At 38.5% G+C, this 17,126-nt stretch overlaps 1 protein-coding gene across 22 annotated transcripts in view; it reads right to left on the bottom strand.

Annotated features, from left to right (window-relative positions):
* Positions 1-17,126, bottom strand: part of dock7 (dedicator of cytokinesis 7) — a 61,613-nt gene that overhangs the window by 21,703 nt on the left and 22,784 nt on the right. For 9 of the 22 annotated variants that reach the window (XM_073870235.1, XM_073870236.1, XM_073870229.1 and 6 more), the window contains exons 15-30: positions 15,725-15,842; positions 15,550-15,620; positions 15,209-15,347; positions 14,476-14,577; positions 12,619-12,705; positions 12,312-12,543; positions 9,776-9,940; positions 9,451-9,620; positions 7,858-7,950; positions 5,270-5,359; positions 4,808-4,903; positions 4,578-4,718; positions 3,426-3,539; positions 3,158-3,325; positions 1,342-1,493; positions 953-1,122 (exon numbers count right to left, since the gene is read on the bottom strand). In XM_073870235.1, coding sequence (XP_073726336.1) covers positions 953-1,122; positions 1,342-1,493; positions 3,158-3,325; positions 3,426-3,539; positions 4,578-4,718; positions 4,808-4,903; positions 5,270-5,359; positions 7,858-7,950; positions 9,451-9,620; positions 9,776-9,940; positions 12,312-12,543; positions 12,619-12,705; positions 14,476-14,577; positions 15,209-15,347; positions 15,550-15,620; positions 15,725-15,842 — 2,108 coding nt within the window. The remainder of the gene's footprint in view (positions 1-952; positions 1,123-1,341; positions 1,494-3,157; positions 3,326-3,425; positions 3,540-4,577; positions 4,719-4,807; positions 4,904-5,269; positions 5,360-7,857; positions 7,951-9,450; positions 9,621-9,775; positions 9,941-12,311; positions 12,544-12,618; positions 12,706-14,475; positions 14,578-15,208; positions 15,348-15,549; positions 15,621-15,724; positions 15,843-17,126) is intronic. The other 13 variants (XM_073870231.1, XM_073870237.1, XM_073870248.1 and 10 more) reach the window with 5 other exon arrangements.

Raw genomic sequence — 17,126 nt, 5'->3', positions numbered from 1 at the left:
CTAATGATTTTAGCTTTAAATGTGTAATATAGTAATATTAAAAAGCATCAGAATTAACACAATACTGTGTTCTACCTTGCACAATGTGTGATTTCAACATAAGAATTTATAATTGTACATTTTATCTCATTTTCTGCTGAAATTATCATTACCGCAATGTGTCCGGCTGTGTTTGATCATGCGTTATGTTGTAATTTAATCAAATTAACACAAAAATATTAAGAAAAAAAAATTGATGTTTTGCTAGACTACTTTAGATGAAAGAAAAATATTTACTGAATATTCATGTATAATAATAATGAAGAAAAATTAGGAAAATGATGTGTCCATGCCTGATGTTCTCATCCTCCGCAACACTTTTTGAGAACAGTTTAAGCACACATACAGAATTTTAATAAAGTTTGATTTTGAGTGACCAAGCACATGGACCAGTTACTTCAAGATGGCTACCAGGTAAGATCATTTTTTTTACAGTTAATTTGAAATATTGTCTTGTCAGAATGCTTACACGACATTTTGATTATCATTACCGCAACAGATGCTTATTAAATGTTAATTTAATTAATAGAAGCATAATACTTTGATTTTAAATGCATGTGCAGAATCTCCAAATTATGTTCTTTCAGGTTTGTCATGTCATTTTGAAAATATGTCAGTGTTAATGTTTTCTGACTGTTGCGGTAATGAGATTTTTTAGGACTAACTTTTTAAATTATGTTACAAAAAGTGTTAAATAATAAGTAAAAGTTTTAAATTAATGTTCCCATTTACTCCAGACTTTGTTTTTCAATGTCTGGTGGGAAAAAAAGTTAATTTAAGCAATTTTTACATTTTCATGCTTGATATTTTTAAAACCAAGTTTTCGTGAGAATCACCCATATGTAGACACTGGTATATTTACCATACAGCATAATATCAGATTTACAACGTAAAAACCTAAAACTGAACATACCAGTGAAATCGTGCAGCTGTGGAAGGGTTTCCATAATTATGCCTATGAGTGGCAGGTAAAGCAGGGCAACTCTGGCTTTGACCTCAAGGTCGGCATAGCGCGGATCAGAATCGTGACTGGAGAGTAGATTATGGACCACGCTTATGACCTTCTTATGGAGACCGAACATCCTACAGCAAGATTGGAGATTGCAAATATTAGAACTGATCTTTAATAAACATGTAATTGTTCGTATTTTATTTAAGTGAAATGAGTGGCAAAACCTCTTCAATGTGCCAAAACATTGGTATGACCAGAGACATAGACCTTTTAAGACTATTCATTTCATATTAAACTCTTAAAAGCTAATGATAAATCAAGCTCTAATAATAGTAGGACCAAACACACACCAGGGTACTGACCCGTCAGCCTCAGGGTCTAGAATGACAGCAAGCTCTGTAAGGACAAGACCAGCTAGATAATGCTGCTCTCTGAAGGGTACAGACAGCTCAAACATATTGGCTATCTTTTGGTCCTGCACATGGGTGGAGAAACCAGAACTCTGGAAGGAAATATTTAGAAAGAAAGACAAAAATTTGAAGAAGAAACCTCTTAAACTCCCGCCGGTGGGTCCAAACCTACATCACATTTATTTAAAGGGAACATTTCACAAGACTTTTTTAGGATGTAAAATAAATCTTTGTTGCCTCCAGAGTATGTATGTGAAGTTTTAGCTCAAAATACCATATAGATAATCTATTATAGCATGTTAAAATTGTCACTTGTATGTGTGAAAAAAATGTGCCATATATGGTGTGTCCTTTTAAATGCAAATGAGCTGATCTCTGCACTAAATGGCAGTGTCATGGTTGGATAGTGCAATTTAGGGGTGGTATTATCCCCTTCTGACATCACAGGGGGAACCAAATTTCAATGACCTGTTTTTCACATGCTTGTAGAGAACAGTTTACCAAAACTAAGTTACTGGGTTGATCTTTTTCCCATTTTCTAGGTTGATGGAAGCACTTTGACCCAATTATAGCCCTTAAACATGAAAAAAGCCAGATTTTCATGATATTTCCCCTTTAAAAAAAGTTTTTTTTTTGTACAATAAGACAAGTTTTATCAATGTACTCCAAATTATGTGGTAGGGGACTTTAAATGCAGGCATGCCCAATTCTGCAAAAATGTAGTATTCAGCTGGTCATGTGACCCCAACATGTCTGCCCCTATGTGGTAAATTTTCATGTAAAATTAAACTTTTATTAGACTACTGAGATTACTGAAGTCTTTATCTCGAGTGACTATACATTGTTTCAAACACTTTTTTTGAGAAATAGAAATGTTTAATGAGCAAAACGTTCATGTAAACCTCCAATGGCGCTTTTCCATTGCATAGTACCCCACGGTTTGGTTTAGTTTAGCTTACTTTTGGGAGCTTTTCCATTGGGTGCAGTATGTAGTACCCGATACTTTTTTTCATACCACCTCGGTTGGGGTTCCAAGCGATCTGACCTGATACCAAACTTGACGCGAAAACACTGTAGATCACTGATTGGTCTGAGAGAATCGTCACTACCAGCGTCATCGCTATAATGTTAAGATGAGCTTTACCTTAGAGCTAGCTTGTGCTGTCTCGAGCAAACATGTTGTCATCTGTGCTCTGCTATAAGTTCCCAAACTCCCTTGTAGCGATCAAAAACATTCACAGGTTGAGAACCAGGAACACCATACCAGTTTATTCCAGACTTGCAGTTTGTAGCGGCACATTCGCAACGCACCTGCCATTGTATGTGTATATGCAACTTAAATGAGGCTCAGCAGAGCGCATCGACTGATGACGCCATTGGTGTTTGTACATAAACTGTCATGGGATACAGAGGTAGTGATAAACACAATGTGCAATCAATTTTGATTTTGTGGTGGACTGAGAAATAAATGAATGTATGGGGATGTTTAGCATTCCAACAACACTCACACTTGTTTGATACAGCAGCAGGCAGCGCTAATATAACGACAAGCCTATAATCCCTCCCACTGCGAAGTGTTACTAAACTCGATGGAAAAGATAACCAGGCCAAAGTGAGGTGAGCTGACCCGACCTGACCTAAACCAAACCGTGGGGTACTATTTGATGGAAAAGCACCATAAGTGTACCTTTAAACAATTGGTGTGGTGGTCTAATTTATCATTGCTACCGTGTCGTGTCTCAATTTGCGTTTATACCTGAGATGTAGCAGATGACACAGAAGGTGAAGGGGATGCTGGGGGTGTTAGTAGACTGAAGGGCAGGTTTAGGGTGACATAGTGTTCATGGCTGCAGATGATTCTCAGGAAGTCCAACCTCAGAGACTCCAGAGTGGGGTTCTGTAGTGCATAGAGCTTGGTGGACACCTGAGTAAAACATGAGAAATCAGAACATACCCCAAGGTTTGACATGCCTAAAAGCCAATGAGTGCCATAAGGATATGTTTTAGCTTAAGCTGAACAATACCTGTTTCCAGTAGGTTTTGATGAGAGTAAAGACAAATCCTCTATCCATAACTGACAAGAGGTCATTGAGGAAGAAAGCCAAGCTTGTGTTAAGCCTTTCCACCAACTCAAGATCCTGAACAGATGGTAAAATCAAATTAAGTATTCTGAAAAATCTCAAATGCACACTAAACTATTTAAAGAGGACATTTTTAAGGTGTCAAATAAATCTTTGGTGTCCCCAGAGTACATATGTGAAGTTTTAGCTCAAAATAGTATATAGATAATTTATTTTAACATGTTAAAATTGTCACTTTGTAGGTGTGTGCAAAAATGTGCCATTTTGGGTGTATCCTTTAACATGCAAATGAGTTGATCTCTGCACTAAATGGCAGTGCTGTGGTTGGATAGTGCAGATTAAGGGGCGGTATTATGCCTTTCTGACATCACCAGGGGAGCCAAATTTCAATGACCTATTTTTTCACATGCTTGTGGAGAATGGTTTACCAAAACTAAGTTACTGGGTTGATCTTATTCACATTTTCTAGGTTGATAAAAGCACTGAGGACCCAATTATAGCACTTAAACATGGAAAAAGTCAAGTATGTCCCATTTAAAGACAGAAAATTGTTTCTAAACACATTATAAATGTTAGAAATGTATTGCTGTAACATGTTACGAAGTCTGTGAACTATGTAGTAATGAATTGTGGAGTTACACGTTTAAATAGTTTTCCCTCATTTCTGATTTCAGGATTATTTGGGCGGGGTAAAATGGTGGCTTTATGATGCACCGGAGCCACTGAGCATGGCCCCGCCCCTAACACAATCGCGAGCATCCCTTCAGATTGTAGCGGTATTTGAAAGTTGTGAGAGATGGCAGCTTTCCCACGAGTGGGCGTGGTTTCAGTGCAGACAGTGGACACATCCCCTAGCATTTGAGAGCAGAGAATCCTGCTTATTTTTCCAAGATTTTGATAACTAGACCTTTTCCGTCTTTCAATTTTGGCTGGGTGGTAAACAACACAATTTTCTGTGGTGTTACAAACTGAGAACACAATTAATATCGGACTTTACACAGACTTTAATGACCATTTTTAGTTTTATATATAAACCAATCAACTGTATAATTCCCAATGTGTCATTGCATGCGGTGTATTTGCTTTTCTTCTCACCTTCTGGAAGCGTGACACAATGTCACCTGCAATGGTGCTAACCAGAGCAGTAATGTCATCCATGAAGCGCTCAGGGAATCGGTGCTTCCTTGGAGACTCCAGACGGTCAGTGAAGTATAAGTGATGGATGATGCTTTTAACCTGAAGATGGAAGGAAATTAAGACTTTGGTACATCATCTCAGAACCTCAAAGCTACTACACTTTTGAGTATCACAGAGAAAGCTCCTACCATAAGCTCAAAAAAGAACCAGGCCTGTTGGAGAGCTCCTTCCCTGACGCATCCACTGCTCACCACCCATTGCAGGGCAAGCTCCTCATGGAAGAGCTGAGGAACAGAAGGGAAACATCAGAGGACCGATCAATATTTAAAACAGATACACTTCATATAGGTCCATCTGTCTTAGGACTACTATAGGGTAAGAAAGGGTCCTTTGATATAAGGTCCACTGTGTTGCTGCAAGAGTGGGGAGGATTTATTATTCTACAGTGACATATAGATAAAGAGCACAAGCACATTTGAACCAACAGGGTACATTCAATATTCAGGTGCCATGGACAGCAAAGAGAACTCCCACCCATAAGAACAAGACAACCACAGCAATGAAAAACAACATCCTGACATTCACAAACAGACAAGTGCATTTGAGGCAAGGAGGGGTCGGGCTCCTGCCTTCCGTGTGTCGGTCTCTACCTTTTTGGTTGGCAAGCGTCCTGTTAATGTTTGCAAGAAACTGGTGCTCTCAGTGTGCGATGACATGCGATTGCCACTGCGCTCCATGGCCTACGGGTGGGGATGAATGGAAGGGTGAAAATAGATTAGTGTGGAGACAGGGCTATGGGGTGTCAATCTCTACTTATATCTACACTCACACACACAAAACACACACACACAATAAGACACTGGACTTCAGATTGGCATAGAAGAAATTGTAAAATTACAATTACATTGAATAAAATAAGCGAATACATAGTTTAATTTGAAATTTTACCATAAAAAATACATACGTATATTTTGTGATACATGTATGGTACGATACAGTTTTTTTCAATAGAGAGAGAGAGAGAGGAGATAAAAAATATTATGTTTGGCAAGCTGTGAAATAATATAAAATATGGCTAACACTACAAAAGTTTGTATTTGTTAACAATGCAGTATGTTAATATATTCTCTAACAAGAACTAACAATTTAAACAATTAACAATTTAAAATCATACATTTTAACATTGGTTAAAGGTGCAATCATGTGAGGATTTTAAAAGGAACTCTTAAAGGCGGAGTCCACGAAGTTTGAAAAACACTTTGGAAAAAAAGACGGGCCGACTACCAATACACACTTATAGCCAATCAGCAGTAAGAAGCGTGTCTACTAACCGACTTCCTTGCCGGGTTGTGTATGTGTGGGGCGGGTCTATCATCAGAAGGTCCAGATTCTATTGGGGTAGGGGCGGGTTTGTTTAGGTGATTTCAAATATCAACATTGGCTTTCAAACATCGTGGACTCCACCTTTAACAGAAATGCAATATAATATAGATAACTATATTATGTATAAAGACCATACAAAATTAAATTTAATTATCTTTTTTATTACCTTAGTATGAGCCGTTTATATCTACATACACTGTGAGTCCCTTACATGGAAGTCGCCATTTTGGGCATCATGTTTCAATCACACTGTGCGACATGTATCGTTTAAACTCGGGTACGAGAGGCATGTAGACTGTACGATGATGACACGGGAGCTTCGGCGGCTGCGTCACACATTGCGCAACGTCACCAGCATGCGCTCGTGGTAAACAAATACCGGCGCGCAGGTCGTAGCAGCAAACACACTGTGCGGTGATCATGCCGAATTCTGACACTGCCAGAAAACTATCGTAGGCTATCTTTGGACGCAAGACCGGGAAAACGGCCGTCTTTGAACCTCTCTCACTGTACGACATAGGACCACCGATGGAGAGCCACAATCACAGAAATCGCGACGATAGTTTCACGATGGCAATCTTTCGTCTGGGACAGCCAATTATTGCACAGTGTATCCCGGGCTTTAGACAATGACGTGTTTGTCCAGTGGCAGCTACCGTAGCTTCACTATGTGTTTCGAAAATGAGTGTTGAGCTATGGACTGAGCCATTGGTTGAAATTCACTGTCTCAGCCCTAGATGCTCTAAAAGTCACACATTGCACCTTTAATGCAAAATGTATTGGCTTGTACTAACATTAACAAAGAATTTAAAAAATGCTGAAAAACTATATTGCTCAATGTTAACAAATGCACTTACTATTGTTAACAAATACAACCTTACAGTAAAGTGTTAACAAAATAAGTTATAATAAATAAATTAAAATAACATTAAGTATGTACTGTATGTATGCTTTAATGAATTTGACTTTTACAGGCACTGAATAATGAGAAAAATAATTATTAGCCTTAACCAGATGCCAAAAAAACCAAACGTACAGTTTCACAAGACAAACAATACACTCTTACACACATTCATACATGTACATGCAGCATATCTTAACATGCCAAGCAGAGGGAAAATGGTAGTTGGTTAGTTATGTCCATGCAATGCAGTTTAGACTGAATAAAGGAGATGATAAGGTTTCGAAAAATGACTGATTATGAATTATAAATATGGTTAAAGAAATGATCTTTACCTTTGTTTTAATTGAGAATGTACAGTACTGTGCAAAGTCTTAGGCCACCACCACCAGCTTTGTTGTTTAAGCAAAGATTTTATTTGCAAACCCATATTTTTTATTTTTTTATTAAGATAAAAAACAGAAAATACTGGTAATATGTACACAAAATTAAAAACAAAAAAAATTCCAGAAGTAACTAACGGTCTTCTTCAGGGATTAGGGGATTAATCTGTATTTAGTGTGACCTCCCTTGGCATTACACCCATCTCAAGCTTTTTTGAGGAGTCCTGAAGTCATTTGATTAGAATTAGAAATTAGGATTTAATTTCATTAAGAGCTCCTGCAATTTTTAAATGTCCTGTATTTTCTGGTTGCATTCTAATTAAGAGTATAAAAATAATTATATATGATCTCTATACAATTGCAAAAACAACTAATCTAATGGTAACATGGTGGCCTAAGACTTTGGCACAGTTACTGTATCTCATTAATTTTTAAAAGGAGAAGGCAATGCAATGAAATGAAATGAAATGAATGGACATTGTGGTTTAAGTGGTATTGAGTGGGACCGATAGTGGTGAAGTGGGGAACTTGCTTTAAATTAAATTCAGGGGTTTGGGATATTTGGAATGACCTGCTTAGCATCAGATGTTGAGCCAGGGCTGGTCCCCCACGGGGCGCTTTTGCACCCCATGGTATGCACCCAGGAGTTGGAGCGATCTAAGCCCTGCAAGCCGAGGGTGGCATCAAAAGGGTCACGGACAGAAGCAAGCAAGCCAGGAAACAGTGAAAGGTCAAAGGTTACAGGTCAATAAAGCAAGGGAGCAAGTTAATACATTCTTATCATTGAGCAGAAACAGGTTAGAGTATCAAGCAATACGTTTAATTGGTTATAGCAGATCAAAGGCTTAAGGGGATCGCACACCCGCCGCGCCGTTCTAAAAAAATTGAACACATTGTTTTCTATGAGTATACGCACACCGGTGCCGCCAGGTGGCACCTATCCGCGCCGCCCAGCTGTGACTCAGGAAGTTGTTCAAATCCCTGTCGCGCCACACAGCGCCACTCACATAGTTTAACATTAAATAACATCATATTTGTCCCACATCATTAATGATTAACATTGGCTGCTTACGTATATTTTACATTTTGAAGTAGACGCTATCTGACGAAGCTCGCACTATTTAATGTGCACTTCCAGTTTACAATTCCTCCGAGTTCTACTAGGCGCGACGCGATGCGGCGCTGCGCGGCCAGTGTGCGATCTCCTTTAGTTTGACAGCACTGAGTGATTGTGTAAGCATGTGAATTGGATTCACTGCAACAGCTGAAAGAAAGTCAGCACATAGACAATTAACATCTAAAACAAAAACATTGACGGAGGGGCTGATCTCTTAAAAAACCTTTAAGATAAACTGTATGATAAACATTTCCATTAGTCATAAGTACATTCAATCCTGATTATGGATGACCCACTTAAATTGCTATACTAATAATATAATCTGTAGTGTAAAAAAATAAATTAAATTTTATAACATTCTAAATTACTACCTGAAAAAAGTGTAAACATTTAAATAAGCAATAACTGAGGGGCAACCTTCTGATCTCTCTGATGAAGCCAAAATGGAAGTGACTCCAAAAAGAGGCTGACTCCAAAAGGTAGTCAATTCCCATAGACCTCCATGTTAAAATGCTTAAACTTACAGCAGAAAATAATATGTTTACAGCCTTGTACAAAAAGTCATTTTGGTCTATATATCTAATTTTGCCCTTCATGACAACTGTGAGGCGGTTGAATTTTTTTGCAACTCATCTGTTTACATGATATTAAACCTTAAAGTTCTGCAAAATTAGGGGCGTGGCCACTTGAGTGACAGGTGAACTGCCACTGCTATCACTACAGTCAAAAAGGTGGGCATGGTTTCAGCAACCAGCCACGTGAGCTTTACCCACATCTCACCTCTTTACCCATTTTCGGTTTCTGCGAGTGATGCGCGGAGACCCATGACCAAGATAACCACAGCAGGATCCGCCAATTATTGGCTTCAAAAAAGCTCTTCACAAACCTATGGGTGACGTCACGAATACTACGTCCATATCTTTTGTAGTACAGTCTATGGCTACAATCAACTTACTTCTGTGTGAAATTATTAAATCTATGTTTACAGAAGTTTGGATCTACCCTCAGAGACCGATGTTAGAGCCTTGCTGAAATGCATCTACCTACCTTACTGCCGATGATGGAGCGCACTTCATCATCTGGGGAGGTGGGGGTGCCAGAGATGTCTGGGTTACTGTTGCTAAGGCTACGAGAGCGATTGAGGTTAAGGCTTGCGGGTCTAACGACAGAACGGGCCATTGTTGCATAATGCACAGAGCCGCCCAATCCTCCAGGGCCTATTAAACAAAACCATTTTACTAAAACATCAAAAAAATATATGGCTGCATAGTTCTCCACTAAGAATTATTTCAAGGCTACAGCTTTAGAGCCGAATGTTAAATGTGTACCAAACACAATACAAAATTAAACAAAAATCAACCTTTAACCTCACCTGGAGAGGGGGAGTTGGGATCCACATTAGGCAGACGGAAGACATAGTGGATGTATGAGGAGAGGAGGCTGTTTCGTCCATGCATATCTTGACTGGTGTCCAAGTACTTATGCAGACGATTCACTATGGATGCCATCACTTCAAAAGAGGCCTGGCCAAGATTCACTACAAGATCAATTAGTCAAATAAAGGTCATCAATAAACACCCAGACTCAGCGATCTAAGATCTGATATATGCGGTAATAAATTTATGGACAAATTAATAAAATATTAGAGAGTAATTTAAGGTAGGATAAAATATGTGACCCCGCCTGTGAAACGCCAGCTAAAGTCTTGTAATCAAATTTTGAGAGCGTAAAGTAGTCATGACCATAAAAATGACAAAAAGATGTCATTTGGGATTTATGCTGTAAATGACAAGATTAAAAACTAAGCCTTGGATATACAATACCTAAACTTGTTTTTTGTTTTTTTTTGATTACATGAAAAATTCTAAAATTAATTATTTTAATGACACTAGGCTTTTTATTGCACCTTGACGACGTGCTACTAAAAAATTGACTTTGATCATCTCCGTGTTCACTTTAGGCACAGAAACACACTATTCTAATATCATTCGTATCTACAAAGTCATCAATATGCGCTATAAACCATAGACTAGAGCCATCATAAAAAGATTTAGGTCCTTTCAGTACTGACTCCCTCAAAGTTCGGACCTCAACCCCATCGAGCAAATTTGGGGTTCACACAAACTTCACACAAGTGACTTTTGTTATTTTGCTTGTATGCTGAAGCTTCAACATTTTAGTTGGATGGGAAAGAGCAGTGAGGACAACTTTAAAGGGGACATATCATGAAAACCTTCTATCACAAGCATGTGAAAAAAATAGGTCATTGAAATGTGTCTCCCCGTGTGATGTCAAAAGGGGATCTTATTATAATAATACCACCCCACTATGCAAACATGGCACTGCCATTAAGTGCAGAGAGAGAAAGAGGAAAAAAGTTGACAGCAAAATTTAGTTAAAATATCAACAAACTCAACAAGCTCATTTGCATTTTAAAGGACACACCCCAAATCGGCACATTCTTGCTCACACCTACAAAGTGGCAATTTTAAAATGCTATAATAAATTATCTGTGGGGTATTTTGAGCTAAATATTCACATATGCACTCTGGGGACACCAAAAGATTTATTTAATATCTTAAAAAAAGTCTCATACACTCACCTAAAGGATTATTAGGAACACCTGTTCAATTTCTCTATAATGCAATTATCTAATCAACCAATCCCATGGTAGTTGCTTCAATGCATTTAGGGGTGTGGCCCTGGTCAAGACAATCTCCTGAACTTCAAATTGAATGCCAGAATGGGAATGAAAGGTGATTTAAGCAATTTTGAGCGTGGCGTTGTTGGTGCCAGACGGGCAGGTCTGAATATTTCACAATCTGCTCAGTTACTGGGATTTTCACGCACAACCATTTCTAGGGTTTACAAAGAATGGTGTGAAAAAAATCCAGTATGCGGCAGTCCTGTGGGCGAAAATGCCTTGTTGATGCTAGAGGTCAGAGGAGAATGAGCCGACTGATTCAAGCTGATAGAAGAGCAACTTTGACTGAAATAACCACTCGTTACAACCGAGGTATGCAGTAAAGGATTTGTGAAGCCACAACACACACAACCTTGAGACGGATGGGCTACAACAGCAGAAGACCCCTACAAAAGAGGCTACAATTTGCACGAGCTCACCAAAATTGGACAGTTAAAGACTGGGAAAATGTTGCCTGGTCTGATGAGTCTTAATTTCTGTTGAGACATTCAGATGGTAGAGTCAGAATTTGGCCTAAACAGAATGGGAACATGGATCCAACATGCCGTGTTACCACTGTGCAGGCTGGTGGTGGTTGTGTAATGATGTGGGGAATGTTTGTTGGCACACTTTAGGCCCCTTAGTGCCAATTGGGCATCGTTTAAATGCCACGGCCTACCTGAGCTTTGTTTCTGACCATGTCAATCCCTTTATGACCACCATGTACCCATCCTCTGATGGCTACTTCCAGCAGGATAATGCAGCATGTCACAAAGCTCGAATCTTTCAAAATTGGTTTCTTGAACATGACAATGAGTTCACTGTACTAAAATGGCCCCCACAGTCACCAATCTCAACCCAATAGAGCATCTTTGGGATGTGGTGGAATGGGAGCTTCGTGCCCTGGATGTGCATCCCACAAATCTCCATCAACTGCAAGATGCTATCCTATCAATATGGGCCAACATTTCTGAAGAATGCTTTCAGCACCTTGAATCAAGGCCACATAGAATTAAGGCAGTTCTGAAGGTGAAAGCGGTCAAACACAGTATTAGTATGGTGTTCCTAATAATCCTTTAGGTGAGTGTATGTCCTCTTTTAAACATTACCATACTGGCGCAACTGATATTCTAAAAAAAACCCTATGTGTCACAACACTGCATATCCTACAATGATGCTGGTATGAAGGTAACTTGAGTTTGTTTGCATTCAGGAGGGCTTGTACCTATCTGGCCGGCTATAACAGGTGGCCGCACCATCAGCAGCACCAGTTTGTCCAGCAGTAGGTGAAGGAACCGGACCACAGGCTCCAGCTGAGAGGAATTCAAAGCTGCAATGCTGGACTTGAGCTCAGTCTCCAAATTATTCTCCATGATGCGCATATCTCCTATCCTTACTGGGAACATGTGCTCATCCAGAGCATGCACCAAAGCAAAGAACTTATCTAAATACTGGTCCTGAGGAGAGAATAGGACAGCGTTTAGAGTAGGAACATATTTAAGAACACTAAATGCTTGGAGAAAACAACACACCTGTGTGTGGATGGTGGACGCAGCTGCTACATCAACATTAAAGACTCCTCTGTGGTTATCCACCCATTTCATGCCAGGAAGAGGAACCTTAAAAACATACCAAAGTGTTCACCAATAAAATTAGCTGAAGTAAAAATTTGTTTCTGATCCTTGGGAATTAAACCAACTGTGAAGTTGCTAGTGCAGACTACAGAAACGACTAATTCTTTCAAGTATGACACACCACATTTTTTAATTGCATTAACAAGCAACACTGTCAATAAAGATAACATTTCTTTTAACTTCTCTTTCCCCTTCAGCATAAAAAAAGCCAGCGCCAGCATTTTTTATGATTTTCATAAAAGTTTAATCCCTTCTAGGGTTGTGCCGATAGACGATATTATCGTATATTAACGATCATCAGACATATTTTCATGACGATAGTTGGCGATGGTTATTATTATTATCATCATCATAGTTTCACATTAACATGTGCATCGCATGCTCTTCCTTGCAAGAGAATGTTTGTGGGAATCACTTTGCGCGTGAGAGCTTGTAACACGCACAGATTCCTTCTCGCACGCACCTGGACTTAATGCGCACGTGTTGGACTCTTGTCGGACCGAATGCGCGCGGCATTGACTCCTTCTAGCACCTGAGCTTGTAATTCGCGCGAATCTCAGACTTTTTCTTGCACTAAAGAGGTTGTTAGCATGCAGAGGGTTAAAACCAGCGAGTGTGTTGTTCCCACTCCCTGGCACGCAGGAAATTTTTTAGCGCCTGTGCTTTAATGACGCACTCGGATTAATGGCATCAGTTTTATGAAGGTTGCGGTCATGACAGTGTTGCTCTTGTTCTTTTTTGTCCACCAATCAAGTGACATAAATTAGTAAAAAATGAACAAATACATAAATGACTAAACTACTGCCCCGCCCCCCATACTATCATGTATTGGCGATAGGATGATCTCAAAATGGGGCATATCGCCCAACACTAATGCCTTCCAGAAAATCTTCTTTTTTTTAAATATAAACATACAATATTTCAAATGAATGAACAGACCATCTGCTTTCAAACAAAAAAAGTTTCATCCTATTTTCATTTGTTCTCTTTTAAATTACTTCTCATATATGGGAAGGTTTCTTCAAAAATACACATTTTTTAACAAAAAGCTGAGATAATTGCATTTTGTTACAAACTTTTATTGGATATAACTCGTCACTTGCGGGGAAAGAGTTAATGCCCTTTTGTTGTCTTTACTAATAATTACTAACAGATACCATATATTAAAACCAATACAGAAGCTTGTCTAACACTTAAAATACATTAACTCTTTCTCCGTCAGCGTTTTTTTTTAAGTTGCTTGCCAGCGCCAACATTTTTTTTTTAACAAAAGTTTACCGCCTTCCAGAAAATGTTCTTCTCTAAATAAACATACAATATATCAAATCTCAAACATACACGGAGGTCTTACTGTTTGAGCTAAAGGGTTGCTCTCGGTTTTATAAGTTGGGTAAGAGCGCCACTTAGTGGAAAATAGCGGAAATGTGGAGTGCCGGAAAAACTCATCATTGGCATTGGAGCATTTTCTCTTAATTGCAGAGTTAACTCTTTAATGGCAGGGAAAGAGTTCATTAAAGGCGGAGTCCATGATGTTTGAAAGCCAATGTTGATATTTGAAATCACCTAAACAAACACGCCCCTACCCCAATAGAATCTGGACCTTATGTTGATAGACCCGCCCCACACATACGCAACCCGGCATTTGATTTGATTTGATTGGCTATAAGTGTGTTTTGGTAGTCGGCCCGTCTCCTCTTCCAAAGCGTTTTTCAAACATCGTGGAATCCGCCTTTAATACTGACTATCGAAACTCACATCAGGAGAGAGAACAGAGTATGATTGAGGTGGCTTCTCCAGAGACACTGGCAGGCAGAAATGACCTGTTCTCAAGCGTCCATTCTGCAGCATAGGAATCCACTGAGAAAGAAAAAGACATGAGCAAAATAAATGTTTAAAGGTACATTTTTGGATTAAATGTACATGGCTGAATGATGTGTAAAAAAATTGTGAAAATCTGAGGTCCTTTGCCAAACTCCACCCAAAACTTTTCTGTCTACGCTCCACTATACTGTCTAAATAAAGGCTAAAAAGCCCCCCCCCCCAAAAAAAAGATGCACACCAGTGATGTTTTTGTATGTTTCTTTTTTTGTAGAAAATAATTAAATGTCCTAATATATCTAAGGCCTAGTCATGGCTCCTAAATACCTAAAATGCCATTCGTAAAAATCTGTGCTTCATTTGTGTCAATGTAAATTAATAAACTTTTTCTGCAAAATATTGGACCATATTTTATTTATCTGCAACCAACAAGACAAACTTTTTGTGGTGCTGTATGGCAACTTTTAAACTTAAAAATTGACCAGTCTTTCATTTTCTTCCTGTCCTTCTAACTCCAATTTCCAACTGGTGTGTGTCGCCAGTTCAAGTCCAACTTCAACTTGCATTCCAGCACAGCAAGGACAAAAAAGCCACTTCATAAACTTAAATGTATCCACACTCTGGCACAGTATCGGTGTATAAAATGTGGTATTTAGAGTACTGCGTGTACCGTGTATCCAACAGGCGTCTCCAGTGGAGTATTCTGTTTCTGTTGACAGCTGACATGGTAGAAGGTGAAGAGAATGTGATGGTGGTCAGTAAGTGAGGCTGGTAGCTTGATTTTAACTTCATCATGGAAATCTGGCGATCTGAAGAAACAGAATTAAAGATTTCACTTAAAAGCATCACAAACATTAATGTCAATAATTCATATTTTATGCAACAAAAACAAAAAAACTTTACAAACTGTTGTTTAACAGTCAATCACAGCTAAATCTGTTACTCAATGAGCTAATAACTCAATGAGCCTCAATTTTTGTCATTAAGCTCAGTTACCAGTTATAAACTTACCGATTATGATAGACTACAGCAGTGTATGCCTCCTTAGCATACTCTGAACAGCTGGACTTTCCAAAGATTACCTAAAAGAGAAATAAGGAAAGAGTTGTAGGTATTCAAACGCTTTTAGACAATTTAAAGACCCTTGGTATGTGAGAAACTGATGTGGGTTCCCAGTAATACTTACAGGCATTGCGTTGCTGGGATCTTCCCCATTCATGAACTGTACTTTGACTGTGATGTTTCGAGCAGAGCCTTGACGATTAGCAAAGTTCAGACTCTGTGGGTTTACATACAGCAGGTTCCTACAAACATAGATAGACAGAGAAATTGTCCATGTAACAACTGATATTTACTGCTTTTATGTAGATCAGTAAAACAAAACAGATGGATGACATTTTGAATAGAAACCACATTTTACAGCTACAGACAAAACAGAAAACGTTAATAAGAGCTTATTTTTGGCATATTGAACAGACACTTAATGGATTCTGCCTAAAAACTGTATTTCTGAATTGTGTGTCAATGCGAAATTTACACAAAAGTATTTGATGAACATACACTGGGTTGGTATTGGATACTAACCCAAAATATAAAATTGTTGGGTTATTATAGGCCATGTTTGCTTAAAGGATTAGTCCATTTTCTTAAAAGAAAAATCCAGATAATTTACTCACCACCATGTCATCCAAAATGTTGATGTCTTTCTTTGTTCAGTCGAGAAGAAATTATGTTTTTTGAGGAAAACATTGCAGTATTTTTCTAATTTTAATGGACTTTAATAGAGCCCAACATTTAATACTCAACTCAACACTTTGTTTTTTTCAACGGAGTTTCAAAGGACTATAAACAATCCCAAACGATGCATAAGGGTCTTATCTAGCAAAACGATTGTCATTTTTGACAATAAAAATAACAAATATACACTTTTAAAGCACAACTTCTCGTCATGTAGATCCGGTCGTGATGCGCCAGCTGACCCCACGCAATACGTCATGACGTCAAGAGGTCACAGAAGACGAACGCGAAACTCCGCCCCAGTGTTTACAAGCGTCTTGAAAGAGGACCGTTCCTACGTTGTTGTATGTCAACTGATACTAATTAATGTCTTTGTGGGAGTTTTTTGTTTATAATGGTCCGCAAATGTGTGTTTTATATATGTAACACGTGACCTAGACCAGACCTAGACGAAAAGTTGTGGTTTAAAAGTACATATTTTTTATTTTTCTTGTCAAAAATGACAATCGTTTCGCTAGATAAGACCCTTATGCATCGTTTGGGATTGTTTATAGTCCTTTGAAACTCCGTTGAAAAAAACTGTGAAGTGTTGAGTTAAGTATTAAATGTTGGGCTCTATTAAAGTCCATTAAAATTAGAAAAATCCTGCATTGTTTTCCTCAAAAAACATAATTTCTTCTTGACTGAACAAAGAAAGACATCAACATTTTGGATGACATGGTGGTGAGTAAATTATCTGGATTTTTCTTTTAAGAAAATGGACTAATCCTTTAATGCGGAATTTACACAAAAGTATTTGATGAACATACACTGGGTTGTTTTTAACCCATGCTGGGTAAATATTGGATACT

Source organism: Misgurnus anguillicaudatus, chromosome 8 (assembly GCF_027580225.2).
Source record: "Misgurnus anguillicaudatus chromosome 8, ASM2758022v2, whole genome shotgun sequence".
NCBI classification, from domain to species: domain Eukaryota; kingdom Metazoa; phylum Chordata; class Actinopteri; order Cypriniformes; family Cobitidae; genus Misgurnus; species Misgurnus anguillicaudatus.
Note: the sequence above shows the minus strand (reverse complement) of the source record. Positions and strands in the feature narration are given on the sequence as shown.